The sequence below is a fragment of the Zootoca vivipara genome, chromosome 10, assembly GCF_963506605.1.
Source record: "Zootoca vivipara chromosome 10, rZooViv1.1, whole genome shotgun sequence".
NCBI lineage: Eukaryota > Metazoa > Chordata > Lepidosauria > Squamata > Lacertidae > Zootoca > Zootoca vivipara.
The window spans coordinates 20,840,567-20,861,863 of NC_083285.1; the positions used below are offsets into that span (position 1 = coordinate 20,840,567).

The window sequence follows — 21,297 nt, forward strand, 5'->3', positions numbered from 1 at the left end:
GGCTTTCCTTGAGGGGAAATTGGGCTTGGTGTTTTATCCTGCTTTTATATTGTACACTACTTCAACCATTATGCAGTTTATAAATCTGTTAAATAATTACTCATTGCGGGTCTTGGGACCAGACTTTTGAGAAATGCTAGACTGGTCCAAGCTGCCAATTGCTGACATTGTAGAGTCATTAAGCACAAAGGGTAGCCCATCATAGCTTTGGGTTATCCAAAGGCTATTTAATAGCCCTTGGGTATGTGGCAGTTGTGGGGAGCATGTCTGAAAAGTTTGCACATGGTAGCTCCCAACCCATGATGAGCCAGTCATTGCCAGAGAATTAGCATTTTTCAACGGGTGGTGGAAGTCAAATTCTACACTTGGGAGTATGTACAACTGGCTTTCCATATGCTGGTGGATGTCTCCACTGTGCACTCAGATGGTTGTGTGAATAGCTCTTAGGTATGTTTGGTTCTCCTTTCCCTAAGTTTCTGGTGTTGGTTGTAGTGCTTTGACCTAAGTAACATAAATGGGCACTTCAGTGCTGTTGCTTTTCAATGGCTTAACCACCCCCATGCCTGTTTCCCTTTCTAACACGAGTACGACAATGGAGTTTCTCACCTTCCCCCAACGTGTCCAACATCCCACTTTTACAAAATACATACTGGTACTACCAGTAACTATACAGATCCTCAGGATTCAGTCAAAGGCAGGGGAACTGGAATGGGGGAGCAACTAGTTTCACACACACAGAGAGAGAGAGAGAGAGAGAGAGAGAGAGAGAGAGAGAGAGAGAGAGCAGGAGAGGGAGGGAGAGGTCTACAAATCTACAAATGCCTAAAACACCTTAAAAAACCTAGAATCCTTGTTTATGATTTGTGGGAGGGGGACTCGTCCCTGGAGGATACCTGTGCTATTAACATCAAAACATTTCAAAGCTTCTCCCAAGGGACTTCAGCAAAAGGCATAGTTGTGATGGGGTCTTGAGCGCTTGTGGAATCACCTTTGGGCAGCTCTAGGATTCTAGGGCTCAGCCTTGGAATGTGAGAGGCAATCCTGAAGGACAAAGTCTCTGTGAGCATATGCCATGTGCCCTTCTGAGGCTTGCATGCATCTAGACTTGGGAAAAGGACTTCCGGAACAACCCCCAGCCCCTCTCATTTTTAGAAACGAAGCAAATGCTAGCCATTGCTCATTGGTATTATTGCCAGTGGTTCTATTTCTGTATTTTCTTATTATTGCTGGGCTCAGAACCTTTCAATTCTAACTGACCTGGTGCATTTGGCTAACATTTGCCACCAAGAAGCTATCAATTATTTAACAGTTAAATGAATGAGATTGAAATGCATAAATAACACCAAGCGAAAGGAAAGTGTTTGGGTTAAAAAAGAAAAAAAAATCCTCCTCAGGAAAAGGCTTTTCCTGTGGCAGTTACAATGCAGTAAATTGTGTGGGTGCAGAACTACTGTCGACTAAAGTACGGAGGGGGAAAAATCCTACATTGAGAAGATTTGAAATCTCATCGAAAGGGAAGCAGTGAGATGGGAAATGCTCTCTTCTAGGTAACAAAATCTTCAGTTTCTTTTCTTGATGTTGAAATACAGGTCTAATGAATAGCACAAAGGGGTGAGCATGCAATAAATCCCGAATCTTCTGTGTGTAAAGGTTGTGAGATGTCTAGATATATTTGGAAAATAGGATGCTCTCTCTGTGTGTGTTGTCTTGAAGTTGGCTAACCTAAAAAAAATTCAATTTGCCTTGTCAATGCTTCCTGGAGTAGAATTCCACTCTTTGGTCCTTATCCCAGGTAAGAGAATATTTGCAATTGTGCTTTGTTTGAAGGAAATAATAAAAATAATAATAAAATCTGTGAATGAGCAGATACTGCTAAGGCATTTTTGGGTACCTTTGAGTATAAATTGGTTGTTATGGAGACCGGTAAAAATAAATGCTGATATTTTGCCCTGGGTTCATTCCTTCCAGCTTGCTGAAGAAAATTGAACGCGAAACATGGAGAGAAAGTGGCGTTTCATTAATCGCCACTGTAACCCGTCTTATGGAGAGACTGCTGGACTACAGGTGAGCAATTGCTGCATGATTTATAGCAAGAAATATGCCATGGTCTGAAAGTCTGGTGCCAGCATTCCTTCGAGAAAATTATCAGTAGCTAGAATATGAAAGCACACATACAATATCAGATACCAAGTTTTCGGGAGTTCATAATTCAATGCAGGGTACAAGAGGGTAAGCCACATGTTTGATTTCCTCCCCCACCCCACCCCACCCACACAAAATTATCCTTGCCTGTTGAAAGCTTATGTGCCAGGAAGAAGAGATCTCACCACTTTCCTGACACAATAGTTTTCTATGTAAAAGGTTCTCCCACCAAAAAATAAATAAATCACAGAACATTAGTAGAATGCCATGGTTCTGCATATGTAGATCAGCTCTAAGAATGACTCTTATGCTAGTGCAAATCAGCCATAATGTTGCACTAATGTGCACCGCAGCTGTGCACTAGGTCTGATGGCATATTTCCATCAGGCATATTGCCAGTGTCAGGTTGGGTCTTAATGCACATCTTACTGCACATTAATGTACAGGATGCATTGCAACCCCTTCCTCACTTTTGACATCTGTAGGAGCTGTGGCAACAGACACAGCCAAGAATTGAGGACGAATTGTCTTAGGTTCTGCACATTTGGCATAGAGAGAGGCCATCTGTGGCCTGAAAACGTGATGGCAACTAGACAGAGCAGACGAAAGATGTAGGAGGCAGGTAGCGCTAGTCTAAATTTTTCATGTAAGCCATGGATAACTTGAATCCAAAGAAAAGAAGAGTCCACATCTGTCCAGCTTTTCCTTTGGTGATACCAGTCTTGCAGGTACAGTAGTCTGTTTAGTTTGATAGCAGTTCCAGGCATTGGTTGAGTGGTGAATATCATATTGCAGCTCACCTTTGCTTTGCATTTCTTCTTTCTATAGTTGTAATCTTTGCTGTGGCCCTGTGCAGCACATCCTTGTTGCAGATTGAGGGGTGGGGTGGGCAGGAATCAGGCTTGCTTAAGGCCCCCTCAAGGGTATATGACAGAGGCAAGAATCAAATCGCTACCCTGCACAATAACTCCTTTCTACTGCGGGGACCGAGCACAGAACCATATTTGTTGTCCTTGCTTTCAATTTCATAAGATAACCAGGTTATTAAGGATTTACAGTGTAGATACAGAAAGATGCTTGGGTATATATGGTGGGATTTATATTATTATTAAACAAACAAAGCTAGTGCATGTATATGATGCTTTACAGAAGAGGAGAGGATCAGTTCTTACCACTTAGGTCTTCCAGTTGACAAGGGGTTGAACAAACTCTTGCCCATGGACAATCTTCCATTCTTGGGCAAGGTGATTGAGCGAGTGGTTGCTGAACAACTCCAGACACGTCTGGAAGAAGGGGACCATTTGGATCCCTTCCAGTCGGGATTCAGGCCTCATCATGGGACTGAAACTGCCCTGGTCGCACTGGTTGATGATCTCCGGCGGGCTAGGGACAAAGGTGAGAGCTGTTTCCTAGTCCTGCTGGATCTCTCAGCGGCTTTTGACACCATTGACCATAACATCCTTCTGGACCATCTAGAGGGGTTGGGAGCTGGGGGCACTGTTATACAGTGGTTCCGTTCCTTCCTCCTGGGCCGTGTTCAGAAAGTGGGGGGGGGATGAGTGTTCAGACCCCTGGGCTCTCACTTGTGGGGTGCCTCAGGGTTCTGTCCTCTCCCCCTACATGCAGCCGCTGGGAGAGATCATCAGGGGGTTTGGGCTGGGTGTTCATCAGTATGCGGATGATACCCAGCTCTACCTCTCTTTCAAATCAGAACCAGTGAAGGCAGTGAAGGTCCTGTGCGATTGCCTGGAGGCGGTTGGAGGATGGATGGCAGCTAACAGATTGAGGTTGAATCCTGACAAGACAGAAGTACTGTTCGTGGGGGACAGGAGGTGGGCAGGTGTGGAGGATTCCCTGGTTCTGAATGGAGTAACTGTGCCCCTGAAGGACCAGGTGCGCAGCCTGGGAGTCATTTTGGACTCACAGCTGTCCATGGAGGCGCAGGTCAATTCTGTGTCCAGGGCAGCTGTTTATCAGCCCCATCTGGTACGCAGGCTGAGACCCTACCTGTCTGCAGACTGTCTAGCCAGAGTGGTGCATGCTCTAGTTATCTCTTGCTTGGACTACTGCAATGTGGGGCTACCTTTGAAGGTGACCCGGAAACTGCAACTAATCCAGAATGCGACAGCTAGACTGCTGACTAGGAGCGGCCACTGAGACCACATAACACTGGTCTTGAAAGACCTACATTGGCTCCCAGTACGTTTCCGAGCACAATTCAAAGTGTTGGTGCTGACCTTTAAAGCCCTAAATGGCCTTGGTCCAGTATACCTGGAGGAGCGTCTCCACCCCCATCGTTCTGCCCGGACACTGAGGTCCAGTGCCGAGGGCCTTCTGGTGGTTCCCTTGCTGCGAGAAGCCAAGTTACAGGGAACCAGGCAGAGGGCCTTCTCGGCAGTGGCACCCGCCCTGTGGAACACCCTCCCACCAGATGTCAAAGAGAAAAACAACTACCAGACTTTTAGAAGACATCTGAAGGCAGCCCTGTTCAGGGAGGCTTTTAATGTTTAATAGATTACTGTGTGTTATTTTTCTGTTGGAAGCCACCCAGAGTGGCTGGGGAAACCCAGCCAGAAGGGTGGGGTATAAATAAAAATTATTATAAATTTTTTATTATTGTTTAGTATCATAGCTCCACTAGCTTGGACAAAAAGAAAGATGATTTAGGATGGAAGCTGCAGTGTATCCTTCTAGGGCAGGGTTTCCCAAACTTGGGTCTCCAGCTGTTTTGGGGCTACAACTCCCATCATCCTTAGCTAGCAGGGCCAGTGTTCAGGGATGATAGGAATTGTAGTACAAAAGCAGTTGGAAACCCAAGTTTAGAAAACCCTGTTGTGGGGCATGGGTGGGGAATCTTTTCTCAGCCCAATGGCTGAATTCTTGTTTCAGCAACCTTACAGATGGCATGTGCCAGTGGTGGCCAGAGTCAGAAGCAAAAAGTATGCGGAGCAACAAATGATGAATTTACTTTTGTACAGTAGGTTAGACAAGCGGATTGGCAAGGCAGCTACAGCAATGGCTGAGATAATGTCATGCTAAAGACCAAGACCAAGATGAAGGTCTACTGGGCTTGTGTGTTGAGCACACTGCTTTATGAAACTTGCACTGGGCAGGAGCAACACCTCATTGCCTTCCGTATGTTCAGGGTCAGGAAGATTTTGGGTATCACATGGCAGGACAGTGTCTCAACAAAGATGTGCTCTTCAAAGCCTACATTCTCAACATGTTTACACTTCTGTCTCAGCGACATCAACGCTGGCTTGGTCATGTACACAGAGTGTAAGATGGCAGGATCCCCAAGGCTGTGCTTTACAGGGAGCTGGCTTCAGGCACCGAACCTATCAGCTGACCAACTGCGTTATAAAGATGTCTGCAGACATGACATGAAGGATGGCAACATTAGCACCACAGTGTAGGAATCCCTTGCAGATGATCACAGTGCTTGGAGACAGAGTGCCATGCATCCACATCAGTGATCAGAGGAGAAATGACTGCTGCGAGGAGTGCAGAGAGAAGAAACACCATAGTGTATCTGTAACAGTGAAACCAGACGCTTTCGTCTTCCCCCGGCTGCAATGAAACATGTCTCTACCATATTGGTCTCTACAACCACAGCAGGTGCTGAAACTCTCCAAGGGTTTGACCCCTATGGTGCACTCTTCTATTGTTTCTCAAGACAGATGAATGGCAACAACAACAGCAGCAACAACAACAACCACAAACACACACACACCCCTCATTGTCTTTTACCCTGGAATGCAAGAAACAAAGAGTTCCAGGACACATTCCAGCCAGCCAAAGCACTCATGAAAAGTGTGATTCATGGTCAGTGAGGGTTATGGCCTGTATAAAGGCAAAAAGGTAAAGGATCCCTGGGCGGTTAAGTCCAGTCAAAGGCGACTATGGGGTTGTGGCGCTCATCTTGCTTTCAGGCCGAGGGAGCAGGTGTTTGTCCACAGACAGCTTTCTGGGTCATGTGGCCAGCATGACTAAACTGCTTCTGAGGCAACGGGACACCACGACGGAAACCAGAGCGCACGGAAACGCCATTTACCACATGGGCCAGCATGACTAAACTGCTTCTGAGGCAACGGGACACCACGACGGAAACCAGAGCGCACGGAAACGCCACAATGGTGCCTGTTTATCTACTTGCACTGTTTGCTTTCGAACTGCTAGGTTGGCAAGAGCTAGGGCAGAGCAATGGGAGCCCACTCCATCGCGGGGATTCGAACCACCAACCTTCCAGTCGGCAAGCCCTAGAGGCTCAGTGGTTTAGACCACAGCACCACCCACGTCCTGTGGAAATGCATTGTGGCTAGGGAAGCATGTGTATTGGAAAAGATCCCAAGAGAGGCATGGAGAGCTGCATTTATCCCCTAAACTTGAGGTTCCCCACCTCTGCTCCACAGCAACCAATTGGCATCCCCCTGTTTCATTCAGTTCTGGACTCCTGCAGTTCTACCAGAGGAACTGCAGGAGCCCAGCTCCATCCTTTTAATTCCTTTGCTCTATTCATTGGCTATGGAGGAGCAGCCTGGAATGCTGGGAGTGCAAACACTGCCCTGGGTCACTGAGTCATCTCCTCACACTGATTGTGGAGCAGCCCAGGCTCGAAACCTGAATCTCTCGGCTGGCCAGAGCCATTGGACTCAAATAGGGAATGACTCCAAAGAATGCTCCAACTACCGCACAATTGCGCTCATTTCACACGCTAGCAAGGTTATGCTTAAAATTCTACAAGGCAGGCTTAGGCAGTATGTGGACCGAGAACTCCCAGAAGTGCAAGCTGGATTTCGAAGGGGCAGAGGAACCAGAGACCAAATAGCAAACATGCGCTGGATTATGGAGAAAGCTAGAGAGTTCCAGAAAAACGTCTACTTCTGCTTCATTGACTATGCAAAAGCCTTTGACTGTGTCGACCACAGCAAACTATGGCAAGTTCTTAAAGAAATGGGAGTGCCTGATCACCTCACCTGTCTCCTGAGAAATCTCTATGTGGGACAAGAAGCTACAGTTAGAACTGGATATGGAACAACTGATTGGTTCAAAATTGGGAAAGGAGTACGACAAGGTTGTATATTGTCTCCCTGCTTATTTAACTTATATGCAGAATTCATCATGCGAAAGGCTGGACTAGATGAATCCCAAGCCGGAATTAAGATTGCCGGAAGAAATATCAACAACCTCAGATATGCAGATGACACAACCTTGATGGCAGAAAGTGAGGAGGAATTAAAGAACCTTTTAATGAGGGTGAAAGAGGAGAGCGCAAAATATGGTCTGAAGCTCAACATCAAAAAAACCAAGATCATGGCCACTGGTCCCATCACCTCCTGGCAAATGGAAGGGGAAGAAATGGAGGCAGTGAGAGATTTTACTTTCTTGGGCTCCTTGATCACTGCAGATGGTGACAGCAGTCACGAAATTAAAAGACGCCTGCTTCTTGGGAGAAAAGCAATGACAAACCTAGACAGCATCTTAAAAAGCAGAGACATCACCTTGCCGACAAAGGTCCGTATAGTTAAAGCTATGGTTTTCCCAGTAGTGATGTATGGAAGTGAGAGCTGGACCATAAAGAAGGCTGATCTCCGAAGAATTGATGCTTTTGAATTATGGTGCTGGAGGAGACTCTTGAGAGTCCCATGGACTGCAAGAAGATCAAACCTATCCATTCTTAAGGAAATCAGCCCTGAGTGCTCCCTGGAAGGACAGATCGTGAAGCTGAGGCTCCAATACTTTGGCCACCTCATGAGAAGAGAAGAATCTTTGGAAAAGACCTTGATGTTGGGAAAGATGGAGGGCACTAGGAGAAGGGGACGACAGAGGATGAGATGGTTGGACAGTGTTCTTGAAGCTACGAACATGAGTTTGACCAAACTGCGGGAGGCAGTGGAAGACAGGAGTGCCTGGCGTGCTATGGTCCATGGGGTCACGAAGAGTCGGACACGACTAAACGACTAAACAACAACAACAGGGAATGACTCCAGGACTTCTTCTGCCAATAACTGAATTCATTTACTTTTCACATTTAGATTAGTCTCACCTGGTTGTAGTGGGAGGCTCTCAGAGGCACTCTCAAGTTTACTGCTCCACGTGCTTTAGAGCTCAAATCTGGCACTGAAAACAATTTTGGAGTGAAACCTGCAGGTTCTGGGGTTGAACACACTGGAGCTTTGGCTCACATTGATACACATACCTGCAATTGTTTGTTCTCTGTGGGTCATTGGCCCTTGATAGGGGAAAAAAACTGTCCCACGCCTGATCTATACAACAGAAGAAGGGCAGATAATCAAGGCAGAAACAGACAAGGGATGGATGTGGAATTTTTGCAGTTATTGCATTTACAGTTTAAGGTTGATTTACCCTGAACTATGCTTTGGCCCTTGGAGATCTTCTCTTGCATTAGGCTTCATAATGAGAGTACCACCTGTCATACATTCTTGAATCAAATAGTGTATTTGAGTCAGTTAATAACAGAATTTATTTTGGATACATCGTTTTATGTAACATGCATAATTAATTCTTCTTCACATGATTTGGTCTCTTTTTTTAAAACAATATTTTTTTTAATCCCTCCAGGGACTGCATGAAAATGGGTGAAGTGGATGGCAAAAAGATTGGCTGTACTGTCAGCTTGCTGGTGCGTATCTCTTTCTTTTGGGAGATCTTAACTATGCCACTTTAAGGATCTGAATGTTTAGATAAGGAGCGTGTTTTTAATAGCTTACTTTCCAAACTGGGATTTAAAAGCACGCTTTCCACTGCATAATTAATGAATTCAAAACCTATTATAGAATCATAAAGTATTCATGTTGCATTTGAATATATATTGATAAGCCTGCAAAAATACAGTCGTCCTGCCTGGTTTGGGTAGTGGGTGGGTGTCTCTAATTATATGAGCTGGCAGGTGGGAAAGAAGCCGAAGAAGTGGGATTCTTCTGAGCACATTTGCTACTTTGCTGGCAGTGAGAAAAGGAAGCAGGGATACTTCTTCCAACATCCTTGCTTCTTCTTATACAGGACAGAAACCTTTCTGGTTTTTACAATTGATAGGGAATTGCGTAACTTTTCCCAACTACAGGTGAAATAATATTTTTCAAAGGGTGATTTTCTCTCTGAGAAATGTGTGATAGAGTGGGATATATCCCCTCCTTTTTTAAAAAAACTTTCTGCATGATTTAGGGGAAGTATATTATTTCAAGTTTAGTTGGGTGATTATTTTATTTGTATGGATGTAATTGTAAGATTTTTGCCCAACCATTAATCCCTTAGGACCACAGAGTGGCTTATGATAATCAAGCACATTTGCATCCTAGCCTTCCTCAGAGGGCACCAGGTCAGAGGATATGGTTGCTGTCTCCTCTGTTAATATTTTTGTCTCACCAAAAGCAGCCAATAAAAGCGGGGGCTAAAAGATATAAAAACATTTTTCTACTTAATGCAGAATTCTGCCGACCCTTGTAATCTGCTCAGGGGCGGAAGAAGCGGTTGTGGTGGGGCTGGACCTCCCTGGGTGTCTTCACTGAGGGGGTGACATTTGGTGCGCCGCCCGCCTGCAACTCCCAAGCCTACCCTGAGCCGTCGGGAGAAGGGGGGGGAGCTGCACAGCTTTGCCAGGGGCATTCCCCCCTTCTCCCTTCGTTTTGGCAGCTGGGGGAGGCTTGGGAGTCACGGGTGGGTGGTGCGCTGAATGTCCGCCATCGGCAGCTCACTCCACTCCCAGCTGCATGGCGCTCGCATCGCTCGGTGCACCCGAATGGCTATCCAGATTCCAGCGCCTGGGAGGGTATCCTCTGTGCCCCCCCCTCGGGAGTGTACTCGCCCTGGTCAGTGCAGGAATATGCTCCGCCACTGAATCTGCTACTGCCTTGGAACTATGCAGGGAAGGAAGCTTACAACAATTAAAAATAATAATGCCATAAAATATTATTTAAAACACCACAATAAAATACATTGAATACAAGGCATTAAAATGCATTGAAAATAAAAAAGGCAGAAACCACAGAAATAAAATGGCATTTACAGCAGATACTTAGCAGGCAAAAGCCTGCCTGTGTAACAATATTTTTACCAATCAGCACAGAGCAAGAGACGAGACCCTTTGTGCTTCGTTAAAGTCAAGCCTTCCACAATACTGGGTGCACCCCTGGAAAGGTGCTATCTCTCCTTGCATATACACTTACCTGAGTAAACTCAATAAGGCTTACTTCTGAGTAGACATGTGTGATTGCTCCTCCATTAATTAATTTATTTCCTCAAACTTACACACTGCTTGGCTGTAAAACAACAACAACAACAACAACAACAACAACAACAACCTTAAAGCGGTTTACAAAAAGATGAAGCAATAAAATCAAAAATTCAAAAATTAATTCACAAATTAAAATACTAAAAGAGATTCAAATTGCCTAAAATTTCTGAGCACAGTTAATATAACAAATGTCAGCAAAACCATATCAGCCCGTACCAGGTGCACATTTCAACCTGCTAAAAGCTCCATGAAAATGGGCTGCATACCATTTGTCCACCAATGGTGGACCAGTAAACTTTGGAGCTGAGTGGGGATTTTTTTTGTCTGAGGTTCCAAATCCAGACCTACCACTGCTGCTTTACCAGTTGCGGAAATAGATGGTGGCCCCTTCCAATCTCCAAGTCATTATTTGAATCCTAATGCCCACAGAAATACATATCTTTCATCCAAAAGGAATTTCTTTGCCATGAGTATAGGAGCTGGAGTAAAGGAACTCAGTGAAGACTGTTATTGAGAAGCCCAAACTTTTGCTTTTTATATGAAGAGCCAAATAGGCTCTCAACCATTTTCTTAACAGCAAGAGCTTGTCAGGTTTAGAAAAAAATGTCACCTTGGTGACACTTTAATTGCAAGTTGTTGTTTCTTTTTTATTTATCCATGGGCTCAGGCTGCTCTATTCCTTTCATCTCTCTGCCTCGAAACCATCAATGTGGACTATACTTTACCATTCACAATACTTAATGAAAATGTCTCCAAATGCCTCAGATTAGATTCCCCTGATGTGCATGTAGGCATGGCTTTACAATCCAGCAACTTCCTTTTGAATACACCTGTGGTGAGGAGCTGAGGCTCCAATACTTTGGCCACATCATGATAAGAGAAGACTCCCTGGAAAAGACCCTGATTTTGGGAAGGATTGAGGACACAAGGGGAAGGGGACGACAGAGGACAAGGTGGTTGGACAGTGTTCTCGAAGCTACCAACATGAGTCTGACCAAACTGTGGGAGGCAGTGGAAGACAGGAGTGCCTGGTGTGCTCTGGTCCATGGGGTCACGAACGGTCGGACATGACTAAACAACTAAACAACAACAACAACATTGCACTTCACCAGAGTCCTTGACCTCTGTAGTTCTGCTTCACTCAAACATAGTGCTGCGTAGCTTCTTCCCACCAATGCTGCTTTCGATGCTTTGCATTGCTGTTTGTGTCTGACGTAGATCCTATGTGAAGGGAAATTTCTGTTAATATCACCAGATGGAGTGATAAGTCATTGATCTTTCAAAGCATTCTGTTTTGGGAGGAAGGATGAAAGAATCTGTATTTTGAATGACTACAGAGACAAGCAGCATTTAAATAACTAGGGTGGCCATATGCAAATTGCCAAAAAGGAGGAAATGTATCATTGCAAAAGAGGACACACATTTGCATGAAATTTGCAAATGCCTATTTATAGAAAAGTCTTCAAATAGAGAACTAGCAGCACACGTGGCCACTCTATTCAATACATTTTTAGTGTTCGGTAATTTAAAGACCCACACTTTGAATGTATTTTTACATCCCCCCTTCCCTTTCCTCTAGGCAAGGTGGTCCATGAAGAGTTTGCTATGGGAATTTCATATGTTATGATTTTGCCCAGACTAGCGCTATTGACTACCATGTCTAAAAAGAAAACAACTGCATTCTCTGTAATGGGATTGGACTAAATGAGTTGAGGTGCTGTGCTTTGATTCTTGCAGAGTTAGAACTAGCTGTGTCTAACATGTACCAACTCTGAGAAAATATGCTTGTTTTATCTGCGAAGGCTGGTTCATACATGCAAGCCTTTGATCCAGTTTGTACATCACATTAAACCACAGCTAAAAACAAACTCTGGCTTGTTTTCTGATTGTGTTGACAGGAGCAGGGGAGAAGTGGAATACCTTTTTAGCAATGTGCACCAGCACCCTGTACATTTACATTAAAAGATTGGTACAGTTTATTTGCCTACTGTAGAGGAATATTCATGTAAAAGCAAACTCACTGTACAAAATCTGAAAAACCCTTGACCCTATTTGAACAAATCCCTATGCTAGAAGTGGATATACCTGGTGTGGGAGTGTATCCTTTCCACAACACAGACAAGGCACATTTGCCTATTTTTATTTTTTCCAAATGTTCTTGTCTGGATATTACAGTTAGGTATAAATTCCAATATAGTGTGTCCCACTTGGGACAACTATGTGATTTGAGCCTACGATGTACAGTATGCTGCTTTCAGCCTCAAGGAACCATTATTTTTTTAATCCTTGAAAATCCAGTGTGTTCAAAGGTAGTACAAACTCATTCAAACCAGACCCATACAGATTTCGCATTCCAACTTACCTGAGACTCAGATACCGTTTTAAACTATTTGTATTCAAAATGGCAGCATCTCCAGATTAGGTGTTTAATATTGTTTCCCTGAACACCTCTTTTCTTGAGGGGTATCTGATTATTAAAATGCATGCACATTTGTTAAATGCAAAAAACCATAGAAATACATTTATTTTAAAATGTATACTCCATCAACCTAGCTTCATTGATTTCTCACAGTGACTAAGAACATAATATAAAGAGTAGTAGAAGAAGAAAAAAAGCAAGTATCAGTTTGAAATTCGCAGATAATTTTTTTAAAATGTAAGGCCCCATGTGAAATATTTTGTCACAGATTAGGAATAGGTGAATCATGATGTTTTTCCATTTTCAGATTGGAGCACTAGTGATGACTATCTTTATCTTTCTCAGTCTCTTTATTTACAACATTATACTAATATCAGTGTGTAATGAGGTACCAATTGGCAGTTATTCTGGCATTGTATGTAGTAAAAAGCACCAGGGATATGTATAGCAAATGTCCCACACTATGGATAACAGAAGCTAGATTTTACCCAGTGCACAGAGGTAAACAAACCCATGGAAAATAATTACCTATAAGAATCGATGTAGATTTCTGAAAACATACATTTTGCAGCATCATTGCACCCCATTCCCAACTCCTTACTTACGTTTTAATTCATTTTGTTACCAATATCACACATTTTCCTCTCTTTTTTTTTTTTACATTTGCCTCCCTTTTTAAAGTAACACCTTTTTTTGTTTTAAAAGACTAAAATGACTGCTTGAGATTCATCACAACATTTCACAAAAACGGTTTTTTCTTGATTGCAAAGCTTTTCTGGTATCTGATAAGGAATGGTTTTCGAGAGAGAGAGAGAAAGATCAGGCATAGGTTAAAAGGCATAGATAAATGTTGCTACCTTGTCTTTTTATAACTATCTTGCATTGCAATGTGTTTTTATTCCAGAATTTTTACAAGACAGAATTGAATAAGGAGGAGATGTATATTCGATATATACATAAACTGTATGATCTGCACCTTAAAGCGCAAAACTTTACAGGTAAATAACTCACCAAATAATCTGGGTATAAAATATGTTTTGAGACATGGAAGCAGATTAGTGGAATAAATAGGTGCAGGAATTCCTCCTGTGTCTCAAGCTGGCATCTATATTTTCTGGAAAAAGCTGGATATAGCAAGGTAGAGTCGTGTACGCCTACATGGGAACTGATCTTATCTTCTCAGATACTCCTTAAAGTTGGTGGTATCTCCAAGCCACCAATTGAAATGGCTATTTAGATTTCAATCCCTAGTTTGGATGCAAAATATGGTTTGGATGCAGAGGTAATAGCAGGAGCAAGCCCCCAGAATATTATGCTTGAGGCAGAGCAACAGATTGTGCCTGCTCTTCCTGCATCCAAGTTGAGGTACTTTGTATACAAGGTCAGTTAACTTGTGGGGCAGGGGGATTCCCACAAGCTACCCTCCCTGGCAGTAAAAAAAAATACAATATTAAATAGCCCAACAATTCTCTGCCCTTTTATGATATCCAAAGCCAGCTGCCTAGGGTGTCCTCCTCAATGGTTGGGCCTGCCTTGAGTAAGAACAACCTTTGGTTTGCTCAAACAAGGGACAAAGGAGGACCAAACAGGAGGGAACTTTTGGCACCTTCCAGCTGTAGTGTGAAGTACTGAGAATCTTGCATCTGACCACCTAAGGCACCAACCTGTAACATAAAAAGCTAACAGGACCATTAAGGCATGTGTAATAGGAGCCTCTCTGTAGGTGAGACATGTAGTCACTTGTATCTGTACTGCAGCAGGTCCTCACTTGGAAAGTGAGTAACTTCTTCCTGGCAGACTTAGCTGCCAGGTCTTCCTTTGTTTTAAATAAAAAATGGAAATGGAGTAGAAATGATCCCACTTCAGAAGTGGCTTCGTTTATCAGCATCCCTAGATATTGAGAACGTGCTCCCTGGAATCAAAGTGATTTACTTTTACCATTAAGCGTACCATCCCGGTCTGTTTCTAAGCACAATTCAAAGTGTTGGTGCTGACCTTTAAAGCCCTAAACGGCCTCAGTCCTGTATACTTGGAGGAGCGTCTCCACCCCCATTGTTTTGCCCGGACACTGAGGTCCAGCACCGAGGGCCTTCTGGCGGTTCCCTCACTGTGAGAAGTGAGGTTAAAGGGAACCAGGCAGAGGGCCTTCTAGGTAGTGGCGCCCACCCTGTGGAACACCCTCCCAGTAGATGTCAAGGCAATAAGCAACTGTTTTACTTTTAAAAGACAACTGAAGGCGGCCCTGTTTAGGGAACTTTTTAATGTTTGATGCTGTATTGCTTTTCATATTCGATTGGAAGCCACCCAGAGTGGCTGGGGAAATCTAACCAGATGGGCGGGGTATAAATAATAACGTCTTCTTCTTCTTCTTCTTCTTCTTCTTCTTCTTCTTCTTCTTCTTCTTCTTCTTCTTCTTCTTCTTCTTCTTCTAGATTATTAGTGATCTTTGTTGGAGAGAAATGATATAATTGGAATCCATAGATGCTGCTAGTTTTGCATGATTGTATCTGTGGCCAGTGTTACGTGCCAATATTTCTTGGCAAAACCCACTCCTTTTTAATGTCAAGTTTAAATCTTCCCTCGAACAGCTGGCAGCCAATGCTGCTCCTGGGTGACAATTGCAAATTGGGTTGCTAAGCATCGTGGATGTGTTTTCAAGAGACTATGTCTGCAGCTGATGCTTAAACAGCGGCAGTGCTTGACACATTTAACCTAGACTGTGCTGGTGTACTCCCTTCTGAGAACTGATATTTATCTATTTGCATTCTTTATTTCTTATAAACTTTCTGACCTTCTACCAAGAAAACATTGCTTTTCACAGCATGATTTCCACCGGTTAGGTTTCCTTAGGATTTATTTTCCTGTGGGGGGATTTGTATAATTTTCAGTTGTTTCTTTAGTATGAGTAATATTCAAAACAGAAATCTGGTGGGTTGAGAAATCTGCTGATCTGGATATCAGTGTATAGCCTGCAGTCCCCCTGAAGAGTCAGATTGAGTATATACAAGTATATACTCCAGACTGTTGGGTATCAGGGGCAGTTGTGTCTTTTGTTTCCCCCCCCCCAGTGGTGGCTTCTTATCTGTTGAACTCTATCTCCCTGGAAACCCCTGTAGCTACAGCATTATTGGTTTGTTTAAAAACAAACTCCTATGACATTTTTATTTCAACCTGTATTTTACAGGTAAAACCTGCTATGAATTAATTGGTACTACTGATTTTTAATGGGTGAAATGTGTTTTCAATTGAATGATTTTATTTACTATTGTTATCATTCTAAATTTTTGAATATTGCCATGAAAGAGAAATCGTGCTCTGAAAGATAGTTTAACTTGCTTGTTAAAAAGGTAAAGGGGCCCCTGACCATTAGGTCCAGTCGTGACCGACTCTGGGGTTGCGCGCTCATCTCACATTATTGGCCGAGGGAGCCGGCGTATAGCTTCCAGGTCATGTGGCCAGCATGACAAAGCCACTTCTGGCAAACCAGAGCAGCACATGGAAACGCCGTTTACCTTCCCGCTGTAGCGGTTCCTATTTATCTACTTGCATTTTGACGTGCTTTCGAACTGCTAGGTTGGCAGGAGCTGGAACCGAGCAACGGGAGCTCACCCCGTCACAGGGATTCGAACCGCCGACCTTCTGATCAGCAAGCCCTAGGCTCAGTGGTTTAACCACAGCGCCATCTGGGTCCCTTGTTACATCATAGCAAATGAGGGGCTTGCAGATTTCTTTTTTTCATTTTTAGTATGTTATGCCAGAGTCTGTATGGGAGATTGCTGTGGCATCTCTTCATTGCCCATGCATGTGTATGTCTCTGTATCTATATATATAGCCCTAAATACAAAATAGTTAATTAATTGGTACCGTTGAATTTATCAATATTATTCTCCGGAGGTTCCAAGATAAGGCAGCCTCGAATGATCAAGTATCTCTCTGATAACAGGGCAGCACGGTTGTCAAGAAAATGACACCACGTGGAAAGTCCACATGGAACCACATATAATTAAGGGTACCTAGCTGTTGGAGGGCTCTCTGAGAAATGCAAACTGGTGGTAGCTCCTGGCTACCTGCCCAGACATTCCAGGTGTTTTGGCCTCTCATTAAGAAGAACCTACTGATTAACATGGACAATGTGTTAAAAGCTTGCAAGATCAACGTCTCTGCAAACGGTATCCCACAATACCTTCATGTGGGCAGAACAGCAGCTGGTATCTTTGAAAGTGGCCCATAGGAAATGCAACTGTGGACTTGTTCAGTCCAGCAGTCAGTGAGCAAGATGGAGGGAAAGCTTTATCCAGATCTATTCTAGTGAATCTGCAGCAGATTTGAGGACACCCACCCACACCCCGCCAGTTGATCTGTGTGCCTCAAAGGTGAATCAGGCACCTTGGTTCTATTTATACTTCCGTTGTCCACCAGCCCTTTGCATGGATGCTCTAAGCAGGCTGACCCATGAAACTGTTACATATATTTCCTCCAGTGTGTCTGTTTTCCAGGCAAGAGCTGAAATTATCAGTTCTGCTTGCCTGTGCCATTCGTCATGAAAATATGTGCCCACTAGGATTTTCTTCCTGTTTACTTCTAACACCCAACAGAGGCTGCATACACGCTCTTGCTGTATGACGAGCTGTTGGAATGGTCGGAACGGCCGCTGAGAGAGTTTCTGAACTATCCCATGCAGACCGAGTGGCAGCGCAAAGAATACCTTCATCTCACTATCATCCAGAACTTTGACCGGGGGAAAGTAAGTGGGTTTCGTCACCACATTTTGGTGGTGGTGTTTTCTGTTTGTTTTCTTATTGAACCAAACTGATTCTTAATCAAACTGGTTTGCAGTTGATATATTTTTCACTGTTGATATATAATATATAGCACTTTTCTATACAAAGTGAGTTGTCCTTTTTTAAAAAAATTCTCATATGAAATCTGAGGTTGGAAATTGCTATGCCTCTTAAATGCCTTTTCTGCAGTTATTTAAGCAGGGGCCAGTAGTTTCATCCTGCACTAAGAAGGCTGCCTTGAACAAGGGATTGGGCTAGTTGACATCCACCATCCTTAACAGTGTTACGGTTCTACGAGAATTAATCAATTCTATAGAACATTTCAGTGCACACCTAGTTTTTAATCTCATTCAAGTGATGCAACCATATGCTTAAACCGACTTTTAAAAAATATTTATATTTTATTGAAGTGATTTCAATTAAAAGAAATAAATTGATATAGAAAAAAGAAGGAAAGGTGAGGGGAAGAAAACAACAACAAAGATACATATATTGGTGTGTGTGTGTGTGTGTGTGTGTGTGTGTGTGTGTGTGTGTGTGTGTGTGTGTATGCATATATATATATATATATATGCAAAAATGCAATATATGACGTTCCCATACATTTTTCTATAAATTGGTATAGTGTTATTATCCTAATACCTATGCAAATGTTAACAGCTTACTACATTTTGTATAAAGTCCATACAGTGGTATCTCGGTTTAAGAACAGCCCTGTTTACGAACTATTTGGTTTACGAACTCCACAAAAATGGAAGTTGTGTCCCGGTTTGCAAAATTTACCTCGGTCTAAGAATGAAATCCGAATGATGGAAAGGCATCGGTGGCAGGAGGCCTCATTGGGGAAAGCACGCCTCAGTTTAAGAATGGTTTCGATTTAAGAATGGACTTCCGGAACGGATTTAGTTCATAAACCGAGGTACCACTGTATACATATATTATCATATTTATCCAAGCAGAGTCTGCGCCTGTAAGCAGTCCATTCATAGCTTGCTTAAACCAACTGTTTGTACATTAGCAAGCATCTCAGCCAGTTTGCCTAGCTGAAAACTGGTGGGTTTTCCCCCTCCTATTCTAGGCTGATACAGGTTTAAACTTTGCGTATTCCCAATGGCATGGGTAGATTTTTGAATATATATTTGATTTAATGATCATATTTTGATTGGACATTTACTTTTTGTTGTGTCCTTTTCAAAGGAGAGCAATGCTGCTGGTTTCAAATGGCCATGGAGCCTTGGGGAGTCTGTTTCTTGATGAGCACACCCCATGTGCTATCAAGATGGTTACTAGCCACGATGGCTGTGCTCTGCCTCCACAGTTGGAGGCCGTAATACTTCTGAATGCCAGTTGCTGGAATCCACAGGAGGGGCGAAGGCTCTTGCACTTTTCCATAGGCATCTGACTGGCCACTGTGAGAGCATGATGCTCAACTTGATTGGCCATGGTTTGTTTGGAGAGAAGTGGTTTGTTTGGAGAGAAGCCTTGGTTCACACATTGCTCTGGCTTCTTTCCTTCCCGGCACAGCAGCCAGGAGTAGGGTAGGAGGAAAGCAGTTTTGTGAGTTAAACCATAGTCTATTTTAAGCTATGGTTTAATGTAGTGTGTGAACCATGCCATTGGCTGAATAGTAATTAATGTACTCACAGTTTTCTTCCACAACTAGCATTGGCAGTAATTGCGGAACTCAAGTTTAACAGACCTAGATTTTAAGAACCCTAAAAAGTTCCTATTTGAATAATAGTGCTGTGGAATTGAAACCAAAAGAGAACCTTAACCCCCCAGCACCCAAAAAAGTTCCTATTCTAGGAATGGTGCTGTGGAATTGATTCTTGACAGCTGCTGTCATGTGATTTGGGTTTATTTTGTACGACAAGTGCTCTCAGTACCTGTGAGTGCAGTTCGCCAATCCCAAAAAGGAAGAGGCTTTATAATACCATATTGTCAGTTCTCATAAGCAGCTGTTTTCTGCCTGTTGGTTAATGTTCTCTGAAAGCGCTGGTTAATGCTAGATTGTACTGCCAACTGGGACACTTGAAACTCTGTTTGAAACAACTAAAAAGCATTTAAGATCCTTCTCTTTGCCGAACATTCCTTTTTTCTTGCTTGTCTACAGTGCTGGGAGAATGGCATTATCTTATGCAGGAAGATCGCTGAGCAGTATGAAACCTATTACGACTACAGAAACCTCAGCAAGATGCGGGTAATGGAGATAGATGTATTTGGCCATTAAGAATCAGTATAAAACTGGCTTTTGTTTAGTCAGCAAGGCAGCAATTTAATTTTCCCCACTGAAACTTTCATGCTGAAACTATGATGCTCATGTTTTGTTTTGTTTTGACTTAATCTTTTTTTTACAACAGGTTCTTACAACCTAGCAATCCCTGTTCTAGAGGGCTATAGCTAGAAAGAGCGAATAAATGGAAAAGCTACATTTGTTATTCTAACATACATGTTTGCTTGGGTCAGATTGTTGCAAAAAGGGAAAGCAAAGACACTCACACTTCTATGTTATTTTAAAGCATAGTTCAAATGCTCTGTTATTTTTGTGAATTGCAGTGTATGCAATTGCAGTGTAGTCCCTGTATTATATTGAGACTGCAATCCTATATCCACTCACCTGCAGGCTTCTGAACTCAATGGGACTTATTTCGCCATAGACTTAGAATAGTACTACTAACCATTTATATACATTAATAAACTTCATCTGGGAAGCCAAACAATAGTCGCTATGCTAGTTGTGTATAAATAACATGTGGCAATGCATTTCTTTTCCCATTTCTACTAAAATCAACATTTTCAACAGCAGATTGATCAACAGACCTATTCCATATCACGCAGGGTAGGGGATTAAAATGCTACTGGCCATGCCCAAACTCTTAACTAACTTACTTAAAATCCTGGCAAAAAAACACATGAATCAGGCCAATTCAAGCCAAGACACATTGTGCCAGGTTGAGGCAGGATTGTACTTTGCATTTGCCAAGCATCATCAACTTCAATACTTTTCCTACTCTAATTTCGTTTTTAAACCACAGTACAATTCTGCCTTCCACATTGATTATATTTAGACTGATGAATCTCTGAACACTAAACCATGATCGTTAAGTAACACTTCTGTTAATTCTACAAACACTGTGCTACCCCTCATGTTCAATTTGTCCTCCTGTCAATATAATTCCAATTGTATATTGACCAAAGCAGATAAGCACAAGTTGAAAGATACATTCAAGTATCTTTATGTGGGCTGAGGAACTCTCATTTACCTTGGTTGCATTTTAGCTGTTGATATTGCTTATCTGATTTGTTTATTTTCAATCTGATCTTACTCAGGTGATGGAAGCTTCTTTGTATGATAAAATTATGGATCAACAACGTTTGGAGCCAGAGTTTTTCCGAGTTGGATTCTATGGGAAGAAGTTTCCCTTTTTCTTACGAGTGAGTATATAATGTATCTACTTATGTTGCACTAAGGCCTTAATTCATGACTGAGCTAGCTCAAAACCTTTTGCCGTCTGAAGCAGAGCACTAAATAATGCTCTTTCCCCCAGCTATAAGGTCACACACACACACCCCAGCTATAAGGCCATCGTGCTTCACCATGCAGACATAAATTCCTGATTTCATCAATACCACTGCGGCCCTCCAGATGTTTTGGCCTACAACTCCCATGATCCCTAGCTAACAGGACCAGTGGTCGGGGA

General features: G+C 42.9%; 1 protein-coding gene across 2 annotated transcripts in view; it reads left to right on the forward strand.

Annotated features, from left to right (window-relative positions):
- Positions 1 to 21,297, forward strand: part of DOCK4 (dedicator of cytokinesis 4) — a 245,094-nt gene that overhangs the window by 197,618 nt on the left and 26,179 nt on the right. For both annotated transcript variants that reach the window (XM_035128338.2, XM_035128339.2), the window contains exons 33-38: positions 1,969 to 2,064; positions 8,725 to 8,785; positions 13,720 to 13,813; positions 17,411 to 17,559; positions 19,710 to 19,796; positions 20,927 to 21,031. In XM_035128338.2, the coding sequence (XP_034984229.2) occupies positions 1,969 to 2,064; positions 8,725 to 8,785; positions 13,720 to 13,813; positions 17,411 to 17,559; positions 19,710 to 19,796; positions 20,927 to 21,031 (592 nt within the window). The remainder of the gene's footprint in view (positions 1 to 1,968; positions 2,065 to 8,724; positions 8,786 to 13,719; positions 13,814 to 17,410; positions 17,560 to 19,709; positions 19,797 to 20,926; positions 21,032 to 21,297) is intronic.